The 21451-nt window shown below is 40.6% G+C and overlaps 1 protein-coding gene across 2 annotated transcripts; it reads right to left on the reverse strand.

Annotated features, from left to right (window-relative positions):
• Window positions 1-4491: 4491 nt before the first annotated feature.
• On the reverse strand, window positions 4492-20622 carry dctd (dCMP deaminase). 2 transcript variants are annotated; one of them, XM_032543184.1, is made up of 6 exons: window positions 20500-20622; window positions 16095-16194; window positions 14251-14386; window positions 13115-13231; window positions 11593-11689; window positions 4492-5244 (listed from the first exon to the last, which is right to left on the reverse strand). In XM_032543184.1, the coding sequence occupies exons 1-6, from the start codon at window positions 20538-20540 to the stop codon at window positions 5139-5141; spliced, it is 597 nt and encodes a 198-aa protein (XP_032399075.1). In that variant the 5' UTR covers window positions 20541-20622; the 3' UTR covers window positions 4492-5138. The 2 variants fall into 2 exon arrangements, with proteins under 2 accessions (XP_032399075.1, XP_032399084.1); XM_032543193.1 differs by having other exon boundaries at window positions 16095-16191; window positions 20500-20601.
• Window positions 20623-21451: the final 829 nt, after the last annotated feature.

Consider the following 21451-nt stretch of genomic DNA (forward strand, 5'->3'; position numbering starts at 1 on the left):
TGGTGGTGAGTTGGGTCAGGGGGTGGGGGAAGACTCTGGACAGACCTGGTAAACGGGTAGTGCAGGTTAATGGGAAATGTCTGGAGGAGCTTTTCATGCATCCCTGTGGAGGCTGGAGGCATTGAACCTGAGTGGACAACTCCACTAAATTCAATTTTATGTATAGTATTAATTTATAACAACAGTTGGAGTTAGTGACACTTTACCGATTGAGTAGGTCTAGACCACACTAGATCACATAATTTACAAGGACCACAACAGTTCTAGTAGTTCCCTCCAGAGCAAGCAACAGTGCGACAGTGCCGAGGAAAAACTCCCTTTAAGGGAGAAACCTGGGACAGACCCAGGCTCTTGGTAGGCGGTGTCTGACGACCGGTTGGGGTTGAGATGAATAGTGGCCATAACAGTCACAGTAAAAGATAATGGAATAGTATAAAAAAAAAAAAGAAATTTGTAGTAGTTCATGGCAATGCAGGGCACAGCACGGCATTACAAGGCACCGCAGAGCGTAGCCGGATGCAGCAGAGTGTAATAGGATGTAACAGGGCATCGCAGGACGTGTAGCAGGACCACGGCGACAGCAGCAAACATGATCTTGGAGTATCCCTGATCCAAGGAAACATGCTAGGGGGAATAGAACATAAGGACTTCAGGGAATGACTCCCCAGAGCTAGATTAGTACCAGGTGCCTCTTTTGGCGACATAGATGCACACAAATGGAAAGACAGGAGAGAGGAGCTCAGTGTGTCAAAGGAAGTCCCCCGGCAGTCTAAAACTATTACAGCATAACTAAGAGAGACAGGTTAAAGAGAGGAGCCTGGTCGGGCTGTACTGCCCTGCCTTTCTCTACTTATTATATTATGGATTTTATATATATTTTATATATATATATCAATTCTAGTAATTTCGCCCAAGAGCAAGAATTGTGCGACAGTGCAACCATGCGGAGTGGTGAGGTAAAACTCCCCTTTTAGGAAGAAACCTTGGTCAGACCCAGGCTCTTGGTAGGCAGTGTTTGACGGTGCCGGTTGGGGGTGTGATGCACAGTGGCAATAACAGTCCCAACAAAGAAAATGAAACAGTGACTAAAGAATTGTAGTAGTTCAAGACCTTTATTTGTCCCCAAGGGGCAATTAATTTTGCCGCAGTAGCAAAGAAGTTGACATACAGTACATGACAACAAAGACAACAACAATCAAAAGCTGACTGACTGAAGCGGGAACCAACTTAATGTCTATTGCATAAATCAGTTGGTGTCATCTGCTGAATCCCAATGATTTTGCTGCTAACTTTAATTACCATTGCTAATGTCTTTTTCCATTTTAAACTCAGAGAAGCATACCAGCAAATACATGAAAAAGTAAAGACGGACTCAATAAAAGATTTGTAAAACAATGTCATCAGGGATCTGTCCACCTGAAACTTCTCAGACAGAAGAGACGTTGCTGACTTTTCTTACTCGTCATGTCTGTGTTTAGTTCAAAGGTCAACTTGTTATCAATGATGATTCCCAGATACTTGTATGATTCAACAATTTCAACCTCTTTTCCATCTATAATTGTCTTTTCAAGAGTTGGATGGTGACGTCTAAAATCAATGCACATCCAACATTTAAATCTAAAAAGGCTTCTTTGCACCAGTTTCAAAAAATAGGGTAGCACAGGGCCGTGAGATGTTTCAGTGGTGTCCATTGAACTTACTATGACTGTATCATCTGCAAACTTTACAATATAGTTATTGGTCAGTTCAATGCGGCAGTCGTTAGTGTACATAATGTATAAAAAGAGGAGAGAGAACACGTGGCTGGACGTAGCAGGGTGTAGTGCAGCAGGACCACGGCTGCAACCAAGATCTTGGTGCCATCCTAATCCAAGGAAATACACAAAAATAGTTTTGTATTGTCCATTTTTGGCGTCTTTGAACTACAAAGAGCCTCACATCTTGCAGTGTCTCATCCGCCATCTTGATTCTCGGGGGGTTTCAGCCGCCATCTTGACCATGTTGCTCAGCTACACACGTGATCTCTTCACCTCCTCTGTCTCTCTCACATTCACATACACGTTTGCTTGTTTTGCTTTTGTTGTAGTTTATTGTTTGAAGAACTATTGATTATTGACAATAATTTAGAAGTTAATTCTATTATACTTTAAAGAGCAGTTGTTTGTGATTATTTGGTAAATGTAATAACAGCTGGTTGAACAGGTCAGTGCTCGAATTTTACCCTTTCCGTTCATTTTATAAATATGCAATTAATTAATCACCTTATTAAAGATCTGTATTTATCAAAGAGCAACCACCAGTTTGTCAGTTTGGTAAAGTTATTAATACACATATTCATAACCTTATTGATATTGATAAAACATCTTTGATAAAATGCCAATAATTGATTCTGTACCCCTGCCAATGCCCTAACTGTTCCATGCATCACAGCACTAGTTTTTGTTGAAATAAATACATAGTTTAACGATTTACACGTGAAAATATGTTGGCCCTATACACGCTAAAATTATTGTTTTTTAAAATGGAGTCTGGTGGGTTTAGCGCTAGCGACTTCGGCGCTGTTTCTAGTTAAACAGAAAGGTCTCAGAGGTTTTAAAAAGGCCCATCTCTGGAGAGAACCTTTCCATAATGTTGTCAGACATTTAGAATATTAATCTGAGCCTGTCAGCGGCAAAACAAGCTGGACAATTGCAATCTTGCTTAATACTGGACCAATTTCAAAGATTGTTTTGCCATCAATCACACACAATTACGGTCCAGGTTGGAAAAACCCGGTACTTACTTACAACAGGTGGCTGTGCAAATAGCATGCAGTAATCAGTAAGTAGTAACATGTATACGGGATATGAATCCTTTTAAAACGTTATATAGCATAAATTAATACAAATTTTCCTACACTGTCTACAGTCCCTGACAAAAGTCTTGTCGCTTATCTATTTTGTAGAAACACCTGCTATTAACCTGACTTTTAATTAATCAATTGGTGTAAGAAATAGCTCATATGAAAAGCTAAAACCCTCCAAATGATGTTCGTTGCACTGAAATAAATTAGTTTTACTAAAAAGAGATTTATTATTTAAACAAGACAGAAAGGTCAAATTTTGGCAAGACAAAAGTTTTGTCGCCTATACATAAATTGAACAAATTTACTACAAATACTAAAATATGTCAGCAAATTAAATAGTGGTGCTGTGAGATCCAAATGTAATATCTTGTATGACTTCCATGAGCTTGAAGGACTGCATCCATGCGGTTTGGCAAGGATTCGGACCATGTGTTGATAAAGTCATCAGGAATAGCTAGGAAAGCAGTCCTGCTGCCTCCCAGAGTTCATCAAGATTCTTTGGTTTGGTCTTCCATGCTTCCTCTTTCATCCTACCCCACATATGCTCCATGATGTTCATGTCTGGTGACTGGGCCGGCCAATCCTGGAGCATCTGGATCTTCTTCGACTTGAGGAACTTTGAAGTGGAGATGGAAGTATGAAAAAGTGGAAAAATCCACTTTCTTCCACTTCTCCAGCATCCATCCTTTTAGCAAGCTGTGGGCCTTGGCACATGCCACACGGTTTTTCAATTGTCTTTTGTTTAGTGCCGGCTTCTGGGCACTGATTTGACCATGGAGGCCATTTCGAGACAGAATCCGACAAACTGTTCAGGTTGACACAGGGACTTCAGGGGACCAGGTCTGGTGGAGCTCTGCTGCAGTGGAAAATGGGCTGGCCTTGGATTTTCGAGCCAACAAACGGTCCTCTCGAGCAGTTGTCTTGCGGGGTCTGCCTGACCTGGGCTTGTCAAAAACGTCTCCAGTGTCTTCAAATGTTTTTTTAATCCTCTGTACTTGACGCTGAGACACATTGAAGGTGTCTGCCACATCAGCAGTGGATCTGGTCTTCAGCCTCTTGATAATCAAAACTTTAGTCTCAGGGTGAATCTTAGGCATGTTTGCAGAGGTCTAGTTGCAGTTGATGTGAAGGTCTAGTGTACTGGGGTTGTTTTTAGACACACCTGAGACCTGATTGAGCCATTATTAGTCCCAGGTGAAGCTCATATGACAAGGCGACAACACTTATGTCTTTGCAAAAATTGACTCAATGGGCTTTACCAAGCTGTGAATATTAGAATACTTTTTGACAGTTTCGTTTTGCACTGAAACCTTATTACAAAAGCTGTTGGGATTAAAATGAGCCATTTCTTGTATCTTGATTAGAAATATATTTCAGTGGCACTTCAGGTCAATTTGTACACAAGCAACAAGACTTTTGTCAGGGACTGTAGTTTGTGTTCAGGAGAGGCGCAGCAGTCAGAATTTGGAGGCAATACAGCTTTTATTCTTTAGCCCATGGTATAACTTTCCACATTTTGTTAAAATCTGTTTAACGGTTTCTAAAAGCTACCTTACAAATCAAAGGGCATTTTGTCCTATAACGCAGTGTAGCATAAATGACACAGTGCATGCATTTGAATTGTATTCAACAATAATAAACACACAGCAGTCCAAAAGTTTTATTGAATGCAAAATTGTACTTGCCAGTGAAGCATTAGATGGCCATTTAAAGTTTGTTTGAGTGTCAAAAAGATAAACTACAATAAAAAAATAGAGCACAGGCTAAATTATTGCTACTTTCTGCAAACGGGTTTGATGGTTGGAAATTCAAAAAGAGTGATTTACTGGACAACTTCCGTGTGAATGTTAAAGATCAAGTGAACTGAATGTCAAGGTGCCTTTGTATTAATCCTCGAACCTCGTTTTAAGGTGAAAAAAACCCATTTCTGGCGTTCCCCTGAGCAGACAACCATGAGAAGACTTAATATACAACACAGAAGATTTTAATATCAAGCACTCAAGAAAGTGTCCTTGTGCATGCGTAAACCCAAAGGGAGTTTCAACAGGAAAAAAAAGTGTGAAAGCAGCATTGAAAAACCTTCTGTCACAGCCATCCACAAAGGGCGAAGCATCAAATTAAACTATCTTGAATATCCAGTTAATCAAAATATCAAAAGATGCCAAAGTCGAGGTATCCTTGAGTTTTTCTTTGGACAAAGCAGGGGGCAAGAAGACATACAGAAAAGAGGCATCAAAGTCTCTTTCAATCTTGTCAGTCTCCCTCTACTTCTGTGCCTCATTCTTCAGCCCCCCTAAGGCGAGCTGTTTGCATTTGCACTTGGCGCGCTGTTCAGCATTCCAGGGTGGTTAATGGAATTAAAATCAATGACAATCTCCGTCCTCTTGGGCTTGAACTGCCTACCAAAACACAGAGAGGAGAAAAACAACATACGCGTAAGTCAGGGACACACAGGTATGAGGAATACACCACATAAAACATGGAAAAAGGATAAAAGTCACTTCCTCATCGTCTTATCAAGTCATACTTTCATCTGGCCCAAACCCTGATACATTTTCACAAGGTCGGGGCAAATAAAGTAAGACCAAGAAGGAAAAAAAGACTTGGAAAAAAAACAAACATTGGTTTTACAGCCTGCTAAAGTGAGTTTAAAGTGCCCATATTACAAAAAAAAAAAAAATCAGTTTTTCTGGGATTTGGGGTGTTATTGGGTCTCTGGTGCTTCCACACACACTCAAACTTGAAAAAAAAAAAATTCTATGCTGTTTTAAGTGAGATCTGGTTTCTGAATCTCCTCTGCCTTCAGTCATCGGGTGAGCTGTTCAAAATCTGCACGGCTTTCTACATAACTAGCCGATACGAGGTGGCTAACCGTAGCATGCTAGCATACTAGCTCTTTCTCAATGGCAGAACACTGCTACAACACTAGTTGACCATAATCTCCAAATGAACTATTTCCTGTCCCTGTTGTGCAGGTTTTTCACAAGTGCCCCTCGTCTAGAAGAAGTCTCCCAGCTGATCCTGCCTTGTACTGACCAAAGTTGAAGAAAGAGTTATCTAGCTGATGGGATCTTACCGAGCTACTGAGCATGTGTGACTCCCAACAAAGATAGGATAGAAGTGAGATGTCTCACTCTGAGGCTAAAACAGAGATCTAAACAAACAGGGTGAAAACAGGATCTGCAGCCATGTACAGTACAACACAAATATGGTGTTTTGTGAAAATGAAACGCAAAAAAATGTAAACCTATTCTGGTACAACCTCAAAATACAATTATAAACCTGAAAATGAGCATAATACGGGTGCTTTAATAAAAACCATAACAATGAAGTCTTCTCTCTCTGTGACCCAGGGCCTCATTTATAAAACTGTCAAGTTTGCTTCTGAAGTGGCTTACGGATGAAACATAGTATGAGTATGCACGGAAAAATTCAGATTTATAAAACCGTGCACACACACACGTCCATTCCCTTTATGAAATCACAATCAATTCTAAATGTGCAGCAGCTTTGGCGGCTCCGTGCCACGCCCATAATTGCCCGTAAATAGTCATTGAACAGCCCGAAATTAATATTTATCCATACTGACATCATGGGCACAGAGGAAAACAAAGCAATGTGAAGTTGTAGTTCTTGTTAGAGAGGTGGAGAAGTGGAAAACCTATTTGGAGGGCACATTGTGGGCATTACTAATGAAAACAAACAATAGAGTGACACCATGTTGCAGACGCAGTTAATGCCCCAGCCTCAGAGGTTGGACCTACACAAAGAAGGTGTCTGTACCACAGAGCTGACCCCTCTTCAATTTAATTTTATTTATAGTATCAATTCATTACAAGCGTTTTCTCAAGACACTTTACAGATTACAGAGTAGGTCTAGACCACCCTCCAGAAGTGGGCCAGGCACGGCGTAATTTCTCCGACTGCTCGTCTCTGTAACGCTGGGCCCACAACAGCACAGAGACCCAACAGGACAGCCAGAACCGTCTCTGAGGCCGCCCGTCCTCGTTTGACAGCGAGTCTTCTTGCTGTCTGTCTCCATTTGCTACATCTTGTTGAACTGTTGGGTCCTTGTAAATTCTGGAGTGTGGTCTATCTGTAAAGTGTCTTGAGATAACTCTTGTTATGAATTGATACTATAAATAAAATTGAATTGAATTGAATCTCCCAACCAGCCAGTCATTGTGCATCATTACGCATGATAGGAGAATAAATTCCATAACATGCATATTATATACAGTGTGTGTGTGTGTATATATATATATATATATATATGTTTGAATTTACTATTAGTATCTTTTTTTTTTTTTTTTTTACCAGAGACCAATCAAACAAGTGTTTGAGTAGGATTTTCATTTTAAGAATGGCTTTGTGAGTTCTTCATATCAATAAAGGAAATATTTTGATTTGTTTTACTCAGAGTCACACAGTTTCACGTGTTTCATCCATCTGCCGTCAGTGAAGTGTGTACCCCACGTTTTCTAAACTGCGAAGCAAGGTTAACATACCCAGGATCTTTTGGGGTAATTTGGCTTCACTAAGCCTAACAACCACAGTCACGCTAATGGTCACATGACGGTGGCTATCAACTCGACAAGTCAACCCAAGGTTTCCTAATCTAGCTATGAGCGTTCACATAAAAAGGGCTGGGGTTTGCAGCGTATGACCAATCGTCCAAAAGTCTACTGGCAGTAGAGCGAAGAGCAAACTAAAATACTAGACTAATACAAAGACAATAAACGCATAATCCAGGCTGAAAGCAGCTGCCAAAGGCAGGAAGCTGTGTGAATGTAAATTAAGACTTATTTATCACTGTATAATGGAAAATAGCAGCATGCACCACTCCTAATCAAACAGTTTATCTGGTGCACAGCTGGGACGTTAAGAAAGAAACAAAACCCTGGCACTAACAGATTAGAGACATGTATTGTGGGCAAAAACAGTTAAAACTTTTTGACTACAAAAAGTTTTTTTTTTTTTTTTTTTTTTTAAATACTCACTGCCACATCTAAGTGGGTGGCTATCTGCCTTAACCGGTTGGGGAGACTCTAGGTACCACAACTAACTTAATGCTGAATCTCATTTTTCTATCTTACCCCTACCCCTTCCCCCTTCGGTTTTGCGTGTTCACGCGGGACCTAGTGCTGTAGCGTTACTCTTTTTGAATGAGGGCAAGGAGTAAGACAAAGGGGTGTTTACCCCTTGAAACCAAGTGAAAAAATAAAAATAAAATCGAGCTTACTTGTAAACAAGGGCTATCATACAGCAAGCAACAATGGCTGCCGCATCGACAAGAGAGACCCAGAAATGTATTTTTGTCTTAAATAATTGATTTAAAAATAACAGTCTTGTTTTGTGATCTATACAGTTCTGTGCATACTTGCAACCATGTTCTAATTGAAACGTTTTAAAAATCCATAGCTTTCTATGCTAACCGCTAACGGTGTGCAATGTTGATTTGCACAACAGTCCCGCATTTCTCTGCCTTGAATGGACTATATATATATATATATATATATATATTAATAACGATCTATGATACATCGCTACGTGCTTTACATATACCTTCCTGTATCACACAGGAGGACACTCGGAGGGTGATCCACTTTATACTATATATACACCGTCCTGTATCACAGTGATTCCCGAAGTGGGGGTTGCAACCCCCAGGGGGGTCGCGAGCCAGAGAGGGGGGGTCGCGAGTTGATTTCCAGAAATAAAATAAAAATTTAAAAACGATTAGAAATAGCATGTTAGCCATGATTTTAACACAAGATAAAACTAGTGGATAAATTTAAAATAAAACCAAGCAACTAAATAAAAAGGGAACAGCTGTTTTGATTTTCTTTCTTTCCGAGTAGCGGTCTCCAACATTAACACTACAACTGCCGGGATTCCAAAAGTACTGGAACCGCAAGACTCTAAACTCTATAATCTGTCATGATAATACCTAATTGCAATTTTAATGCAGGTACTGTGTTAGGATATCTTTAGAAAAACAAAATAACACCAAATGTACAATTTAACGTGTTTAATTATACACTTGAGTTGCCCAGGTGCTTCAATAACTCATACCATGGCATAGTAAAACGTAATATTCCATTCACATCTGAAAATATGGTATGTAAACATGCAAATAACACCTAAAAGTATTTTCTTTGAACATTTATAACCTAACCTAACCTGTCACTGCCTCCGTGTTGGTGTCTGCCGTGGTGCGCATTGCTCCTCGGACCGCGTCCCCCCCACCCCGGGGTTCGGACCGCGCCCCGCTCCCTTTCCTCCTCTAAACTCGTGTCTCAGCTCCTCTGCCAGTTGCTGCCTGAACTTCCTCCAGACAATGTCCCTGCTGGTGCCCTCCTTGGAGAGGATGTGTGTGATTCCAGCCAGTTTGAGGATGTATAAAGTTGTATAAACACGTAGGCAGCCCCCGGCCATCTAGCTCCGTGTCCCGCTCCTTCCACAGAGCGAGCGCCCGGCGCTGCCTCCTGGTCCAGAACGGAGTCCATCCCCGCCGTACTCACGGTGGTAGCAGCGTTACCAACCCGGGCTTTACCTTCGCCCCATCGCTGATGCCCACAGTTGTTACTCCAGACCGATTAAAACCAACACCACGAAATGCCGAATACTGTAAGGCCGAAATAGGTAAAAGGGAATTTTCTTTTTTTTGGCCTAGTGTGTAATGTATATAAAAACTATTTTAAATTAAAATATAGAGCTTTTTAAATTGCTGTGCTCCAAACATACTGCACATCCACCTCATTAGGTGAGATTAAGTTCAAATTAAAGTAATGAGTAAATTACTGTAGAATAATGTCATGGCTGTTGTGTTATTTTGTGTTGTCAATATGCTCATGTTTGGATACGCCTGTAGTGCTTGCGCGGTTGCGCGCAATGTTTATAGTGGGGGGGGTGGGGGGGGTCGCGAGTCACTTGCACCGTTACTTTGGGGGTCGCGGGCTGAAAGTTTTGGGAACCCCTGCTGTATCACACAGGGACGCAGGAGGACACTCGGAGGCTGATCCACTTTTGGGCTGAAAACAAGCAGGAGTTTCTTAAATCATGTGTTCATGTTGTACCCATTCATTACTGCATTGGTTTTGTATTATTGTAATAATTTGTAAATAATTCCTGTTCATGCACTTGTATGTTGTTGTTGGTTTTGATACTGATGATAATGTGGGGGGGTGTTACTGGCCAACAGGCTTCAGACTGGTCTGGTATATCAGAATAGTTGTAGTTTATTTGTTTGTTTGTGGTCTTTTGTGTCTTTTTTTTAAGGTTTTACACATTTGAAGCCTTTTTATGTGTGTGACATGTAAGTTTTGGTTCTAATAGTTGATAATGGTTTTATAATATAATATATTTTATGTTTTTGCCTGTTATGTTTAATCTGCGTCCCTGTGTGATGCAGGACGGTTTTGATGAAAATGAGTTTGTAGCTCGTTAAAGGAGAATTCCAACAGTAGGTCCAACTTGTAGCTCTGTTTGGAAATTTGGAGTGCTGTCAGTAGAAAGAAAAATGAAAACCGTCTATACTGTGTTATCCTCTTGTTAGAGTTAGCACCCAACAGGCTTTAACAGGGCAAGTTTTAAACGTGTTATTAGCCTCTAAACATGTTCAAAATGTCATTAAAAGTACCTCCTCATGTACAGTGATTCCTTCTGAGGGAACACAGAGAATCTGACTGCAGTAGATGTAAAAGTGTGTTTAGTTCCTGTGTTGAGAGGCAGTTAGAGAGCCTAGGGACCGTCTACAAACTACAACACCGAAAAGAGATAAAACAAAAATATGTAGGCTATCAATTTAATGATTAAATAAGGTAGTGTCTCCAAACTTACCTCAAATAGAACTTGTCTCTTGCTACTACAGCACTTTTGCTTATTTTTGAAACTATATTTGTATCTCTTTTAGTGTTGTAGTTTGTAGAAGGTCCCTAAGCACTCCTTGCAGTATCAAAACAGGAACTAAACCGCTGAATTAACAGAACTTTCATGCATTTCTTTCACATTATCATCATGTTGCTGTCGGGACACGATCCGTCCTGCCCGCACAATCCGTTCTGCGCATGTGCAATATGATCGCTCACGTGCAGATCATAACATGATGAACGCGGATTTACGACGCTGCACGATCTGTTCCCATAGACCGTTAAAGAAAGTCTGTACGCCTCCACCAGAAAGCTAACGTTGGTTTAGCTAACAGCTAATTCGGCTAACCGCTAGCTGAGACAGCATGTAAAAGACCCTTAAAAGTGAAAAAAAAAGTTTAAATATATAACAGCTGTTACGTCAGTCCTACTTTACTTGTGCTCATTTAAAATACAATCATTCAATACTTCTCTTTATTATTACCGTAAAGTCTTAATTTAGCTGTAGCTTCTTTTCCCATTGTTTAGTTTGAGTAACGTTATTTTAGACTGAATCAAGCTGTCAGCTAGCGGTTAGCCATTAGCTAAACTAACGTTGTTAGCATTTCGGTGGAGGCTAACAGCAGACCGCTACTGTGGAACAGATCGTGCAGTGCCGTAAATCCCTGGTAAATCCTCGTACGTCATGACTATCATCTGCGCGTGCGCGAACATATTGCACATGCGCAGAACGGATCGTGCAGGCAGGACGGACTGTGTACCGACAGGTCCTCTGTGGGTATTTGTGTGTCCCTTGACCTTGTTTTATACTAAAAATATATAAAAATAAAAACACTTGCACTTGTTCCTGTGTGCCAGAGCAAACGTTTAACTCACCTGTTTTGTATGCCTGCCATACCAAGCAGCTTTCTGGAAGCGGTCATTTCCGGCGTGTCATGGTACTTGTCAGAAAGATAGACCACTTCCTTAATACCTAGAGGGACGGAGGGAGCCATTATGAAGAGATGCAGAAGGCAGGAGTGCAAAATGAAGACCATCATTAGTCTTAGCAGAGATGTGCTTCCTACCTGGTGAAGTGCGTGTCAGTGGAAAGCAGTAAGAGAGAGAACAAAATGAAAAAGGAAGAGTTGATTTAAGTGAGGTTTCTGACTGCCTAGTACCCTAGCTCACCAGAGGATGAGTCCTAATAATCCCCTTGACTAATCTCGGCACGATCTTTACATTTTTTTGTTCCAAAGAGGCTCCAAGAATAGGAAAATCAGGAGTATGCCGTTCACACTGACCAAGAAATTTGTGGGTTGAGGTGCGATGAACATTACAGCCACTAGTGTAGATTTAGACTAGTGATGGCAAAATGAAGCTTTCTAAAGCAGAGATCTTCACCAAGGGGTCCACAGAGTCCCAGTGTCAAATTATTGTTTGATCGTTTTTTGAAAGTTCCCCCCCCCAAAAAAAAACTTAAAATACTTTAAAGATAGTACATGATTCCAACATATTATTAGCAAAGATAAATCAGTCTATACGTAAAGAAACTGGATCTAGATTCACGCCTTCCACATCCGTATGTAACATTAAAACACAATGGTGCATAAATAGTAGTACTGTGGGGCACCATAAAAAGGAATGCGTGTAGGCTTTAGGCTGCCCGGCGTTATGGTAGGCCGTTTAATATCCAACTCTGTTTTATTCAGTTTATGTAGAACGGCTCCCTGCAACATCTCTCTTTTAGGTTAGGGGACCTTAGCCTACAGAAACATAATTTTTTTTTTAAAGCATTTAGGGTGTCGGTACATATATATAAAAATGTCAATTTCATTTTTTTTTAAGGGGTATGTCAATTATGGAATGATATTTTATTTAAAATTAAATGAGCCTATGAACTACATCTGAAAAATCCAATTGCAATGCTGATTAGAAAATAATGTTTTCCATGAACATACCAGTCATAGATTTGTAGAGAGCTGGAGGCAGCACCAAGTTGATGGATGCGGCCGCCTCCTATTTCTCTATGCAGGAAAAACCCGGTGTATGGACTCACGATGTTTGCATAAGTTGCCAAAGGCCTCAGAATAAGGATGGGCGATGTCTACCGACTTGGCATTGATGATGGCCGCAGTGAAACATCACCATGAGGGGGGGGGGGGGGGGGGGGGACTGTGGAGGCAGACTATGCGAGTCATCCAAACTAAAAGTAAAATCCTACAAAACCCGCTACAAGTCTCTTTCTTTTATGAATCGTGACATTCTTCCATACATATACATATATATATATATATACATGATTTAGGAAAATAAGTGACAGCCTAAATGTCCACCCACAGCTGCCCTCACATATTCAAATCTGTGCACCTTGCTAAACTAGAATTGTTGTGTGTGTGCGTGTGTGTCAAACACCCACCGGACTGGATGATGAGCTTGGCACACTCGTTGCAGGGAAACAAAGCCACATACATGGTGCAGCCTTTCACATCCGCGCTGTTCTTGTTCATAATGGCATTCATCTCTGCGTGGCACACTGTGGGACAGAGCAATTGAGATGGTCCCCAGTCAAAACAAGACCTTGTTAAGTTTCCTTGTTTTAAGTTTAATTAGGTTGTAGCGCAAACGAGCCAGAGCAAGACAGGCATAGCATACAACAACCTTGCTCCTAGGATGGTGCGTGTCTATGACATTGGAAAAATAGACCAAAAAACACGTCCTTCCTTCCTAAAAGCACCTTAATAGAACCAGTTATTAATCATTATATTTTACAACTGTCCACAATGAGGTCTGTGGAGTAACTCTGACACCGCATCTGGAAAAAGGTGTTGCTGTTGAATTTTTAACAGCCGTGGTAGTGGGCTGGAGGTGGAAGTCTGAATACTACTGGGTCAATTTAATCTGCCCGTCCATCCCTCTTATACTTGCTTTTAGTTTTAAAGGCCAACAGGACACATTTTCATGGATTCTGGATGAAGGATGAATCCTCTGGATAAATCCTAACATATCATGTTAACCTTTTCTCTAGCACCACCGGGCTGTGGAACTGTCAGTTCATAGAAAGACAGAAAAAAAAGAAAGAAAAGGGTGCTCATTGGTGTTGAAAAAGTAAATTCCATCCCACCCTAAATTGAGCAACGAGAAAGAAAGAAAAAACGAGAAACAGAGAGAATTCTAATGTAGAATGCAGGAGCATAGGATTAATGGAGAAAGAATAAGATTGCTTCATTATTTGTCCTCTAGCACTCTCTACAGGCCAACGTTTAGCACTTGAGACATGAAGAGAACTCAGCAGCACGGACAGCTAATGAATAACAGGCTTTGCTGTACACAAATGCCTTTACAATTGGATTATGTTAATTCCAGAAACCCTCCTACACATTTTGAGATGAATATCATGGAGTTCCCAACTGGAGTGGATGAAACCAGAAGCACTCTCTGGTATGTGCACATTTTCTCCAACCAAACTGTTTGCTTCCAGAAAACAAAAACAAAATGATAATTGAAAATTTTAAGAAAAGAAAAAGCAAGAAGTGCATGTGTGTGCTTCCTCACCATAAGGGTATTTAGTGTCAAGCCGGTCGTCAGCAGACCGGGACCATGGTAGCAGGTCATCATTGCAGCCATTTGGCATACCGTTGTAACCAATGCCAACTATCTTATTCTCCTGGTTCACTATACACGCCCCCACCTGCAGAGAGGGAAAGAGGTTCCACAGTTTAGTCATGTAAATGTTACTCCACAGTTTGCTTTGACAGCATCTTCCCAATTTGTTTATTTGCAATTTTCAGCTTGCTGCACAACTAAGCTATTGGCTGTAATAAAAACCTTCCAGTTATGCCATTAAGGAAAGTAGAATTTGAATGTAAATCCAGATTAGCATACTATAAAGTCAAACCCTAGTCTATATCGACAACGTTTAATTTCAGGGATTGTACAAGTGCCAAGAGGAATTCCGCCAAATTCCCTCATTTTGGTCGGTTGTCTGCCACCTTTCTTTATGTTGGAATTTTAAACTCTGGTGGATTTCTGAGGACTATGGTTACCTGGTCCTCAGATCTCTGCAGGGTAAACCAGACAGCTAGCTAGACTATCTGTCCAATCTGGGACTAGGTTACCTGGTCCTCAGATCTCTGCAGGGGAACCAGACAGCTATAGCTATCTGTCCAATCTGAGGACTATGGTACTGGTCCTCAGATCTCTGCAGGGTAAATCCAGACAGCTGCTAACTATCTGTCCAATCTGAGGACTATGGTACCTGGTCCTCAGATCTGCAGGGTCAGAATCAGACATCTGTCCAATCTGAGGACTTGGTTACCTGGGTCCTAGATTCGCCGGGAATCGCAGAGGTATCCAGACTACTGCAATCGGAGACAGGATACTGGTCTACTCTGCCGGGTAAATCCAGACAGGTACAGACTATCTGTCCAATCTGAGGACGAGGTTCTGGTCTGATTGCCGCAGTAATCCAGAGAGGCTACATGACTATCGCCCAATCTGATTCATGGTACCTCCTCGATCTTGCAGGGTAAATCCAGACAGCGTAACTAGAACATGTGATCTGCATTTTCTTTGCACGACTCTCATCTCATGATGGAGCAACTATTGTATGCACAGCCCCCCCCTGTCAGCACATTTATCCTACTGACGGGATATGACAACATGCTCGTAGGCTTAAACTAGCAAGACACTTGGGCGGCTTTGCGTCTGGAGCATAACCTCCCCATAACCAAACTGTTTTTGAAGTCTCTCTCCTAACTTTATCTCTGTCTGCGTAGTATAGTCTGATGCGTGATAGTAAGTATCACTCGAGTAGGTCAATGGCTAGTCAGGGAGTTGTTAGACGGAGCGAAGGGTACCTAGTCCTCGCTTTATCCCTTTCGCATCTTTGTGACACTTCTACTGTGCAGTCATAGTAGTTGTTTGACAAGGTAATGCAGGATTTATTATGTCTTATTGAACAGAGTGGATTTACAATAGGACGGTTTGTAGTCTGGGCAGGATGGGTACATAGGTCCGTCGGTTAGGATATCTTTGTCTGATCTTTATTGACATTTCAAAACAACACTTTTTGGGATTAGAAAAAAGGTAACACCATGTAAGGACTTAGTAAACTCATTCAGTGCTGTACTATATTTGAATGGGGTAATGCATATAACTAAACTGCAGTACCTTGTTTGTTGTGATGTGCCCATGAAAAAGCACTTCTGTATTTAACAAAAAGGAAAATAATGTCAAGACATTAAGACCTGTCACTCTTCCTTGACTCTTTGGGGACAACATTCTTACCCAGACCCATGCTATGTACCCTTAGTGAGTTGATTGCCCATTGTATATTAGGCTGCCTTCTGTGATTTTTAACAAAAAGGTATTTTACCGCCCTTATACATTCAACACACCTGTGAGCTCGGGTCTTTGCTCCTTTGGGCTGACAGAAAGGCTACAGCCATGAAGTACTCTGGCCACTCCAGGTAGTCTTCCCGTTTCGTAGTCGTGCTGCTAAAGAGAAACACCATACGAAAAGAGAGAGAGACGATGATACGTTTTTCTCTTAGATCACAAAACCTTTCAGCCTTTGGCAGCATGCCCAGTGGCCCTTTGACTTTTGGAAACTAAGGTGTCCAATAGCTTATACACATAGGCACACAGACAACATGACACACACACACACACATATACATATATATATACACACATATATATATATATATATATATCATATATATATATATATATACATACATACATACACATATATATATATACATACATATATATATATATATATTATATACACACACACATATATATATATATATATATACATACACTATATATATACATATATATATATATACAATATACACACATATATATATATACTATATATAACACATATATATATACTATAATATATATATAATACACACATAATATATAATATATTAATATATATATAACACACATATTATAATATACATATATACACCATATTATTAATACATCATATATAATATCACACACAATATATATAATATATATATATATATATACACACAAATATATAATATAAATATATATATATATATAATCACATATATATAACTATATACAATATATATATATATATATATAACACACATACATATACATATACATACATACACACTACCGTTCAAAAGTTTGGGGTCACCCAAACAATTTTGTGCTTTCCTGAAAAGTCACACTTATTCACCACCATACGTTGTGAAATGAATAGAAAATAGAGTCAAGACATTGACAAGGTTAGAAATAATGATTTGTATTTGAAATAAGATTTTTTTTACATCAAACTTTGCTTTCGTCAAAGAATCCTCCATTTGCAGCAATTCCAGCATTGCAGACCTTTGGCCTTCTAGCTGTTAATTTGTTGAGGTAATCTGGAGAAATTGCACCCCACGCTTCCAGAAGCAGCTCCCACAAGTTGGATTGGTTGGATGGGCACTTCTTGCGTACCATACGGTCAAGCTGCTCCCACAACAGCTCAATGGGGTTCAGATCTGGTGACTGACTGGCCCCTCCATTACCGATAGAATACCAGCTGCCTGCTTCTGCTCTAAATAGTTCTTGCACAATTTGGAGGTGTGTTTAGGGTCATTGTCCTGTTGTAGGATGAAATTGGCTCCAATCAAGCGCTGTCCACTGGGTATGGCATGGCGTTGCAAAATGGAGTGATATAGGGCTGCACGATTATGGCCAAAATGATAATCACGATTATTTTGATCAAAATTTTGATCGCGATTATTCTCACGATTATTTGTTGATCTTAGCCAAAACTAATTTTATTGTCACATAGGCTATTTATAACTGCGAGAGGGAGTGTGATGGACGCTACTCACAGAGAGACGGCTGATCATTATGAACGGGTCCAGCACGGGTCGAATGGCGGTTTCACAGGGCTTGTGTATGAAACGTCTGAATCTTCACTGCGCTGCATTTTTATGAACTATGATATTCTCCATGGGTCACATCTCTGGCCCAGGCCCAGGTCCAGCAGCTCCGTCTCACGCTGTTACTCTACCAACTGAAGTTAGCTGCATTCAGTAACTTCTTCTGTGTTCTTCGCCGTGGCGGCCGCGATAGCAGAGTTACCCAGAACATGGTACAAAATACAGGTTTGCCCCTCATACTTAACAATATACAGCTGTGTAAATAAAAAATTAGAACTCTAGACAAATGTCAAAAGTTTGGACCGGCGCTGTGTGGCGGGGCTGCGTGGAGAGTAGACGAGAGAGAGGAGAAATCCCACACGGGCACGGCTTTACAGACGAAATGGGTCACGTAACGCAAAATTAAATCATATCCATATAAACAGCATTGCAGCGGATGCGAGGACATTAGCACCGGTGCGTCCTAGAGGAGCTAACAGCTAACAGACGCTACTAGCTAACAGACGCTATTAGCTAACAGCTAACAGACGCTAACAGCTAACAGACGCTAACTAGCACCGACTGGCACTGGTCACCGCAGTTGTCTGAAAAACAACAAACGGGACAAAATGTTGCGTTTACTGGCAAACTGGTAAACCTAAAGACAGACGTATAACCGACTGCTCTGTTGAGTTTTCCTCCCGTTACTCTGTCCTCTGTGACTGTCTACATCTAGAAACTAAGCTGCACGGGGTGCAGGAACAACTGACTGGCTTATGATCAGACAGTAGTAGCGGCAGATGGGCTATGCAAAAAACCCGGAGCGTTCTATGAAATGACGCTTTAAATTTCGATTAAAATTCGATTAATTGTGCAGCCCTAGAGTGATAGCCTTCCTTATCCAGAATCCCTTTTACCCTGTACAAATCTCCTACCTTACCAGCACCAAAGAAACCCCAGACCATCATGTTACCTCCACCATGCTTAACAGATGGCGTCAGGCATTCTTCCAGCATCTTTTCATTTGTTCTGCGTCTCACAAACGTTCTTCTTTGTGATCCAAACACCTCAAACTTGAATTCATCCGTCCACAACACTTTTTTCCAGTCTTCCTCTGTCCAATGTCTGTGTTCTTTTGCCCATCTTAATCTTTTTCTTTTATTGGCCAGTCTCAGATATGGCTTTTTCTTTGCCACTCTGCCCTGAAGCCCAGAATCCCGCAGCCGCCTCTTCACTGTAGATGTTGACACTGGTGTTTTGTGGGTACTATTTAATGAAGATACCAGTTGGGGACCTGTGAGGCGTCTGTTTCTCAAACTAGAGACTCTAATGTACTTATCTTCTTGCTCAGTTGTACAACGCGGCCTCCCACTTCTTTTTCTACTCTGGTTAGAGCCTGTTTGTGCTGTCCTCTGCAGGGAGTAGTACACACCGTTGTAGGAAATCTTCAATTTCTTAGCAATGTCTCGCATGGAATAGCCTTCATTTCTAATGGACAAGAATAGACTGTCGAGTTTCAGATGAAAGTTCTCTTTTTCTGGCCATTTTGAGCGTTTAATTGACCCCACAAATGTGATGCTCCAGAAACTCAATCTGCTCAAAGGAAGGTCAGTTTTGTAGCTTCTGTAACGACCTAAACTGTTCTCAGATGTGTGAACATGATTGCACAAGGGTTTTCTAATCATCAATTAGCCTTCTGAGCCAATGAGCAAACACATTGTACCATTAGAACACTGGAGTGATAGTTGCTGGAAATGGGCCTCTATCCACCTATGGAGATATTGCACCAAAAACCAGACATTGCAGCTAGAATAGTCATTTACCACATTAGCAATGTATAGAGTGTATTTCTTCAAAGTTAAGACTAGTTTAAAGTTATCTTCCTTGAAAAGTACAGTGCTTTTCCTTCAAAAATAAGGACATTTCAATGTGACCCCAAACTTTTGAACGGTAGTGTATATACTACATACTAAGGTGTTGAAAAAAATGCATTATAGTGTAATGGTATCATAGTGCAATCAGTCCAGTCCAGGGTAGTTTATATGTATGAATTTAACAAATTACAAGCGGGAAATATTGCATTTAAAATGTAGCATAATAAACATTACTCAACAAAAATGATGATAAATAGGTGTACTACCTAATAGTACACATGTATTGTGTAGCTATTCTATATATTACAATACAGCTCACCTATTAATGCATACGACTAATCATTGAATAATAGAGTATAAAGCATAACACCAACGGGGAGTATTTTCCTGCACAATGAGTACTTTTACTTTTAATACTTAGGTAGCCTACACTTTGTTAACATTAAAGTAACGTCTCTTGTGCAGTTTTGAAAGATTTTAAATGTCAGACTAATTGTTAGGGGTGGCGGGGGGGGAAATAGATACAGCATAGTATTGCAATATTTTCAGTGGATATACTGTATCAATACACAGGCGCCCAGTATCAATCTTTCATAATATATGTTTTGTTTGGTTGGTTTGTCTGCTTGACAATCCCATTTCGACAGATGGAGAAATGATTATTTTTAGATAAAACAGATGACAGATTGACAAAGTTTCCTATTTGGGACATCATTTGAAATTGGGAAAAAGGTTATAAATCGCAATAAGTTTAAAATCGATATACCATTGTACCGTGGCTTAAGTATCGTGATAATAATGGTAATAGATTGCTTTTACACAGTGGTGTTGCATAACGTTAAATGATAAATGTAAACATTCACTCGGGCTTTTAACTATGGGAAACGTAAATAACTAACCAAACAACTTAACAGTGTGAAAACCGGAGAGCACGCGGACACCGCTCCGGTATTCTTAGGGAACTCGCCTTTTTCTCGGTCAACGCCTCATGTCGAACTTAGACTAGAGTTCCAACTAGTTACCCGTTTAGAGGACCAAGCATCGGCTGCTGGTTTTCTTCCATAGTCTTCCAAATCCTCGAGGTGTCTCCGCTTCTCTCTGTGCGGCTCGCCGTCCCCAAACACAACACACACGTCACGTGACTTCGCCACGAAACAGGAAGACATGGAAATCTCCCGCGCTAGTGATTTTTTCCTCACATCTTTATTTAAAAAAGGAAAAAATGTTTTAAAACAGTTTTTAATGTAACTATGCATAAATATAATAGGTAACGTTAATGACTACAAGTTAGTGAATGATGAACAGTAGGCCTAGCCTAAATAAAAATCAAATGACAAGTTGAAGTGTTAAATTAGTACAGTAAAGTACATGGAAATATATTAAAGTTATAATCAAATACTAAAAAAAGCAGAGAAAAGGGCTAGAAAAAAAGTTCTGGATCATATCATCTCAGGACCAAAACCTCACAATTTTATTGATTTTGTTAATAACGACATCCATTCTCAACAAGTTCAAGAACGATGCTTGTGCATTTCCTGTATTTCACCTTTATGAGGCGATATAAATGGACTAGTAAAAAGCCTGTGTGGCTAGTGGATTTTAAAATCCACCTGCCACTGGCTGGTGGCCAGAAAGGTTCAGTCCCTGCCCCGGCATGTTTGGCGATCCCACTGTGTACCGGGCCCGAGTCCAACCTAACTGTGCCCTGGATTGCCTGGATTTCAAGCGTGCCTGCATGGTTTAGCAAACTCTAGTCTCTACCTAATCTGTCAGAGGTAGTTTAACGTTGGTAGTCCCCAGAGAAGAAGTCGGTCACTTCATGGCGCAGATTAGGGGGGTAACACTTTTGCAAGGTACTATACAGTATGTCTATGTCACATTCTCATTAGGGGCTGAGCCCCCCCCTAAAGGTCTGATCCTAGAACCGCCCCTGCTGCACGCCAGTTAGCCATGTGCTCTATAACCTAAAAGGGA

This window comes from Etheostoma spectabile, chromosome 2 (genome assembly GCF_008692095.1).
Source record: "Etheostoma spectabile isolate EspeVRDwgs_2016 chromosome 2, UIUC_Espe_1.0, whole genome shotgun sequence".
Classification (NCBI taxonomy): Eukaryota; Metazoa; Chordata; class Actinopteri; order Perciformes; family Percidae; genus Etheostoma; species Etheostoma spectabile.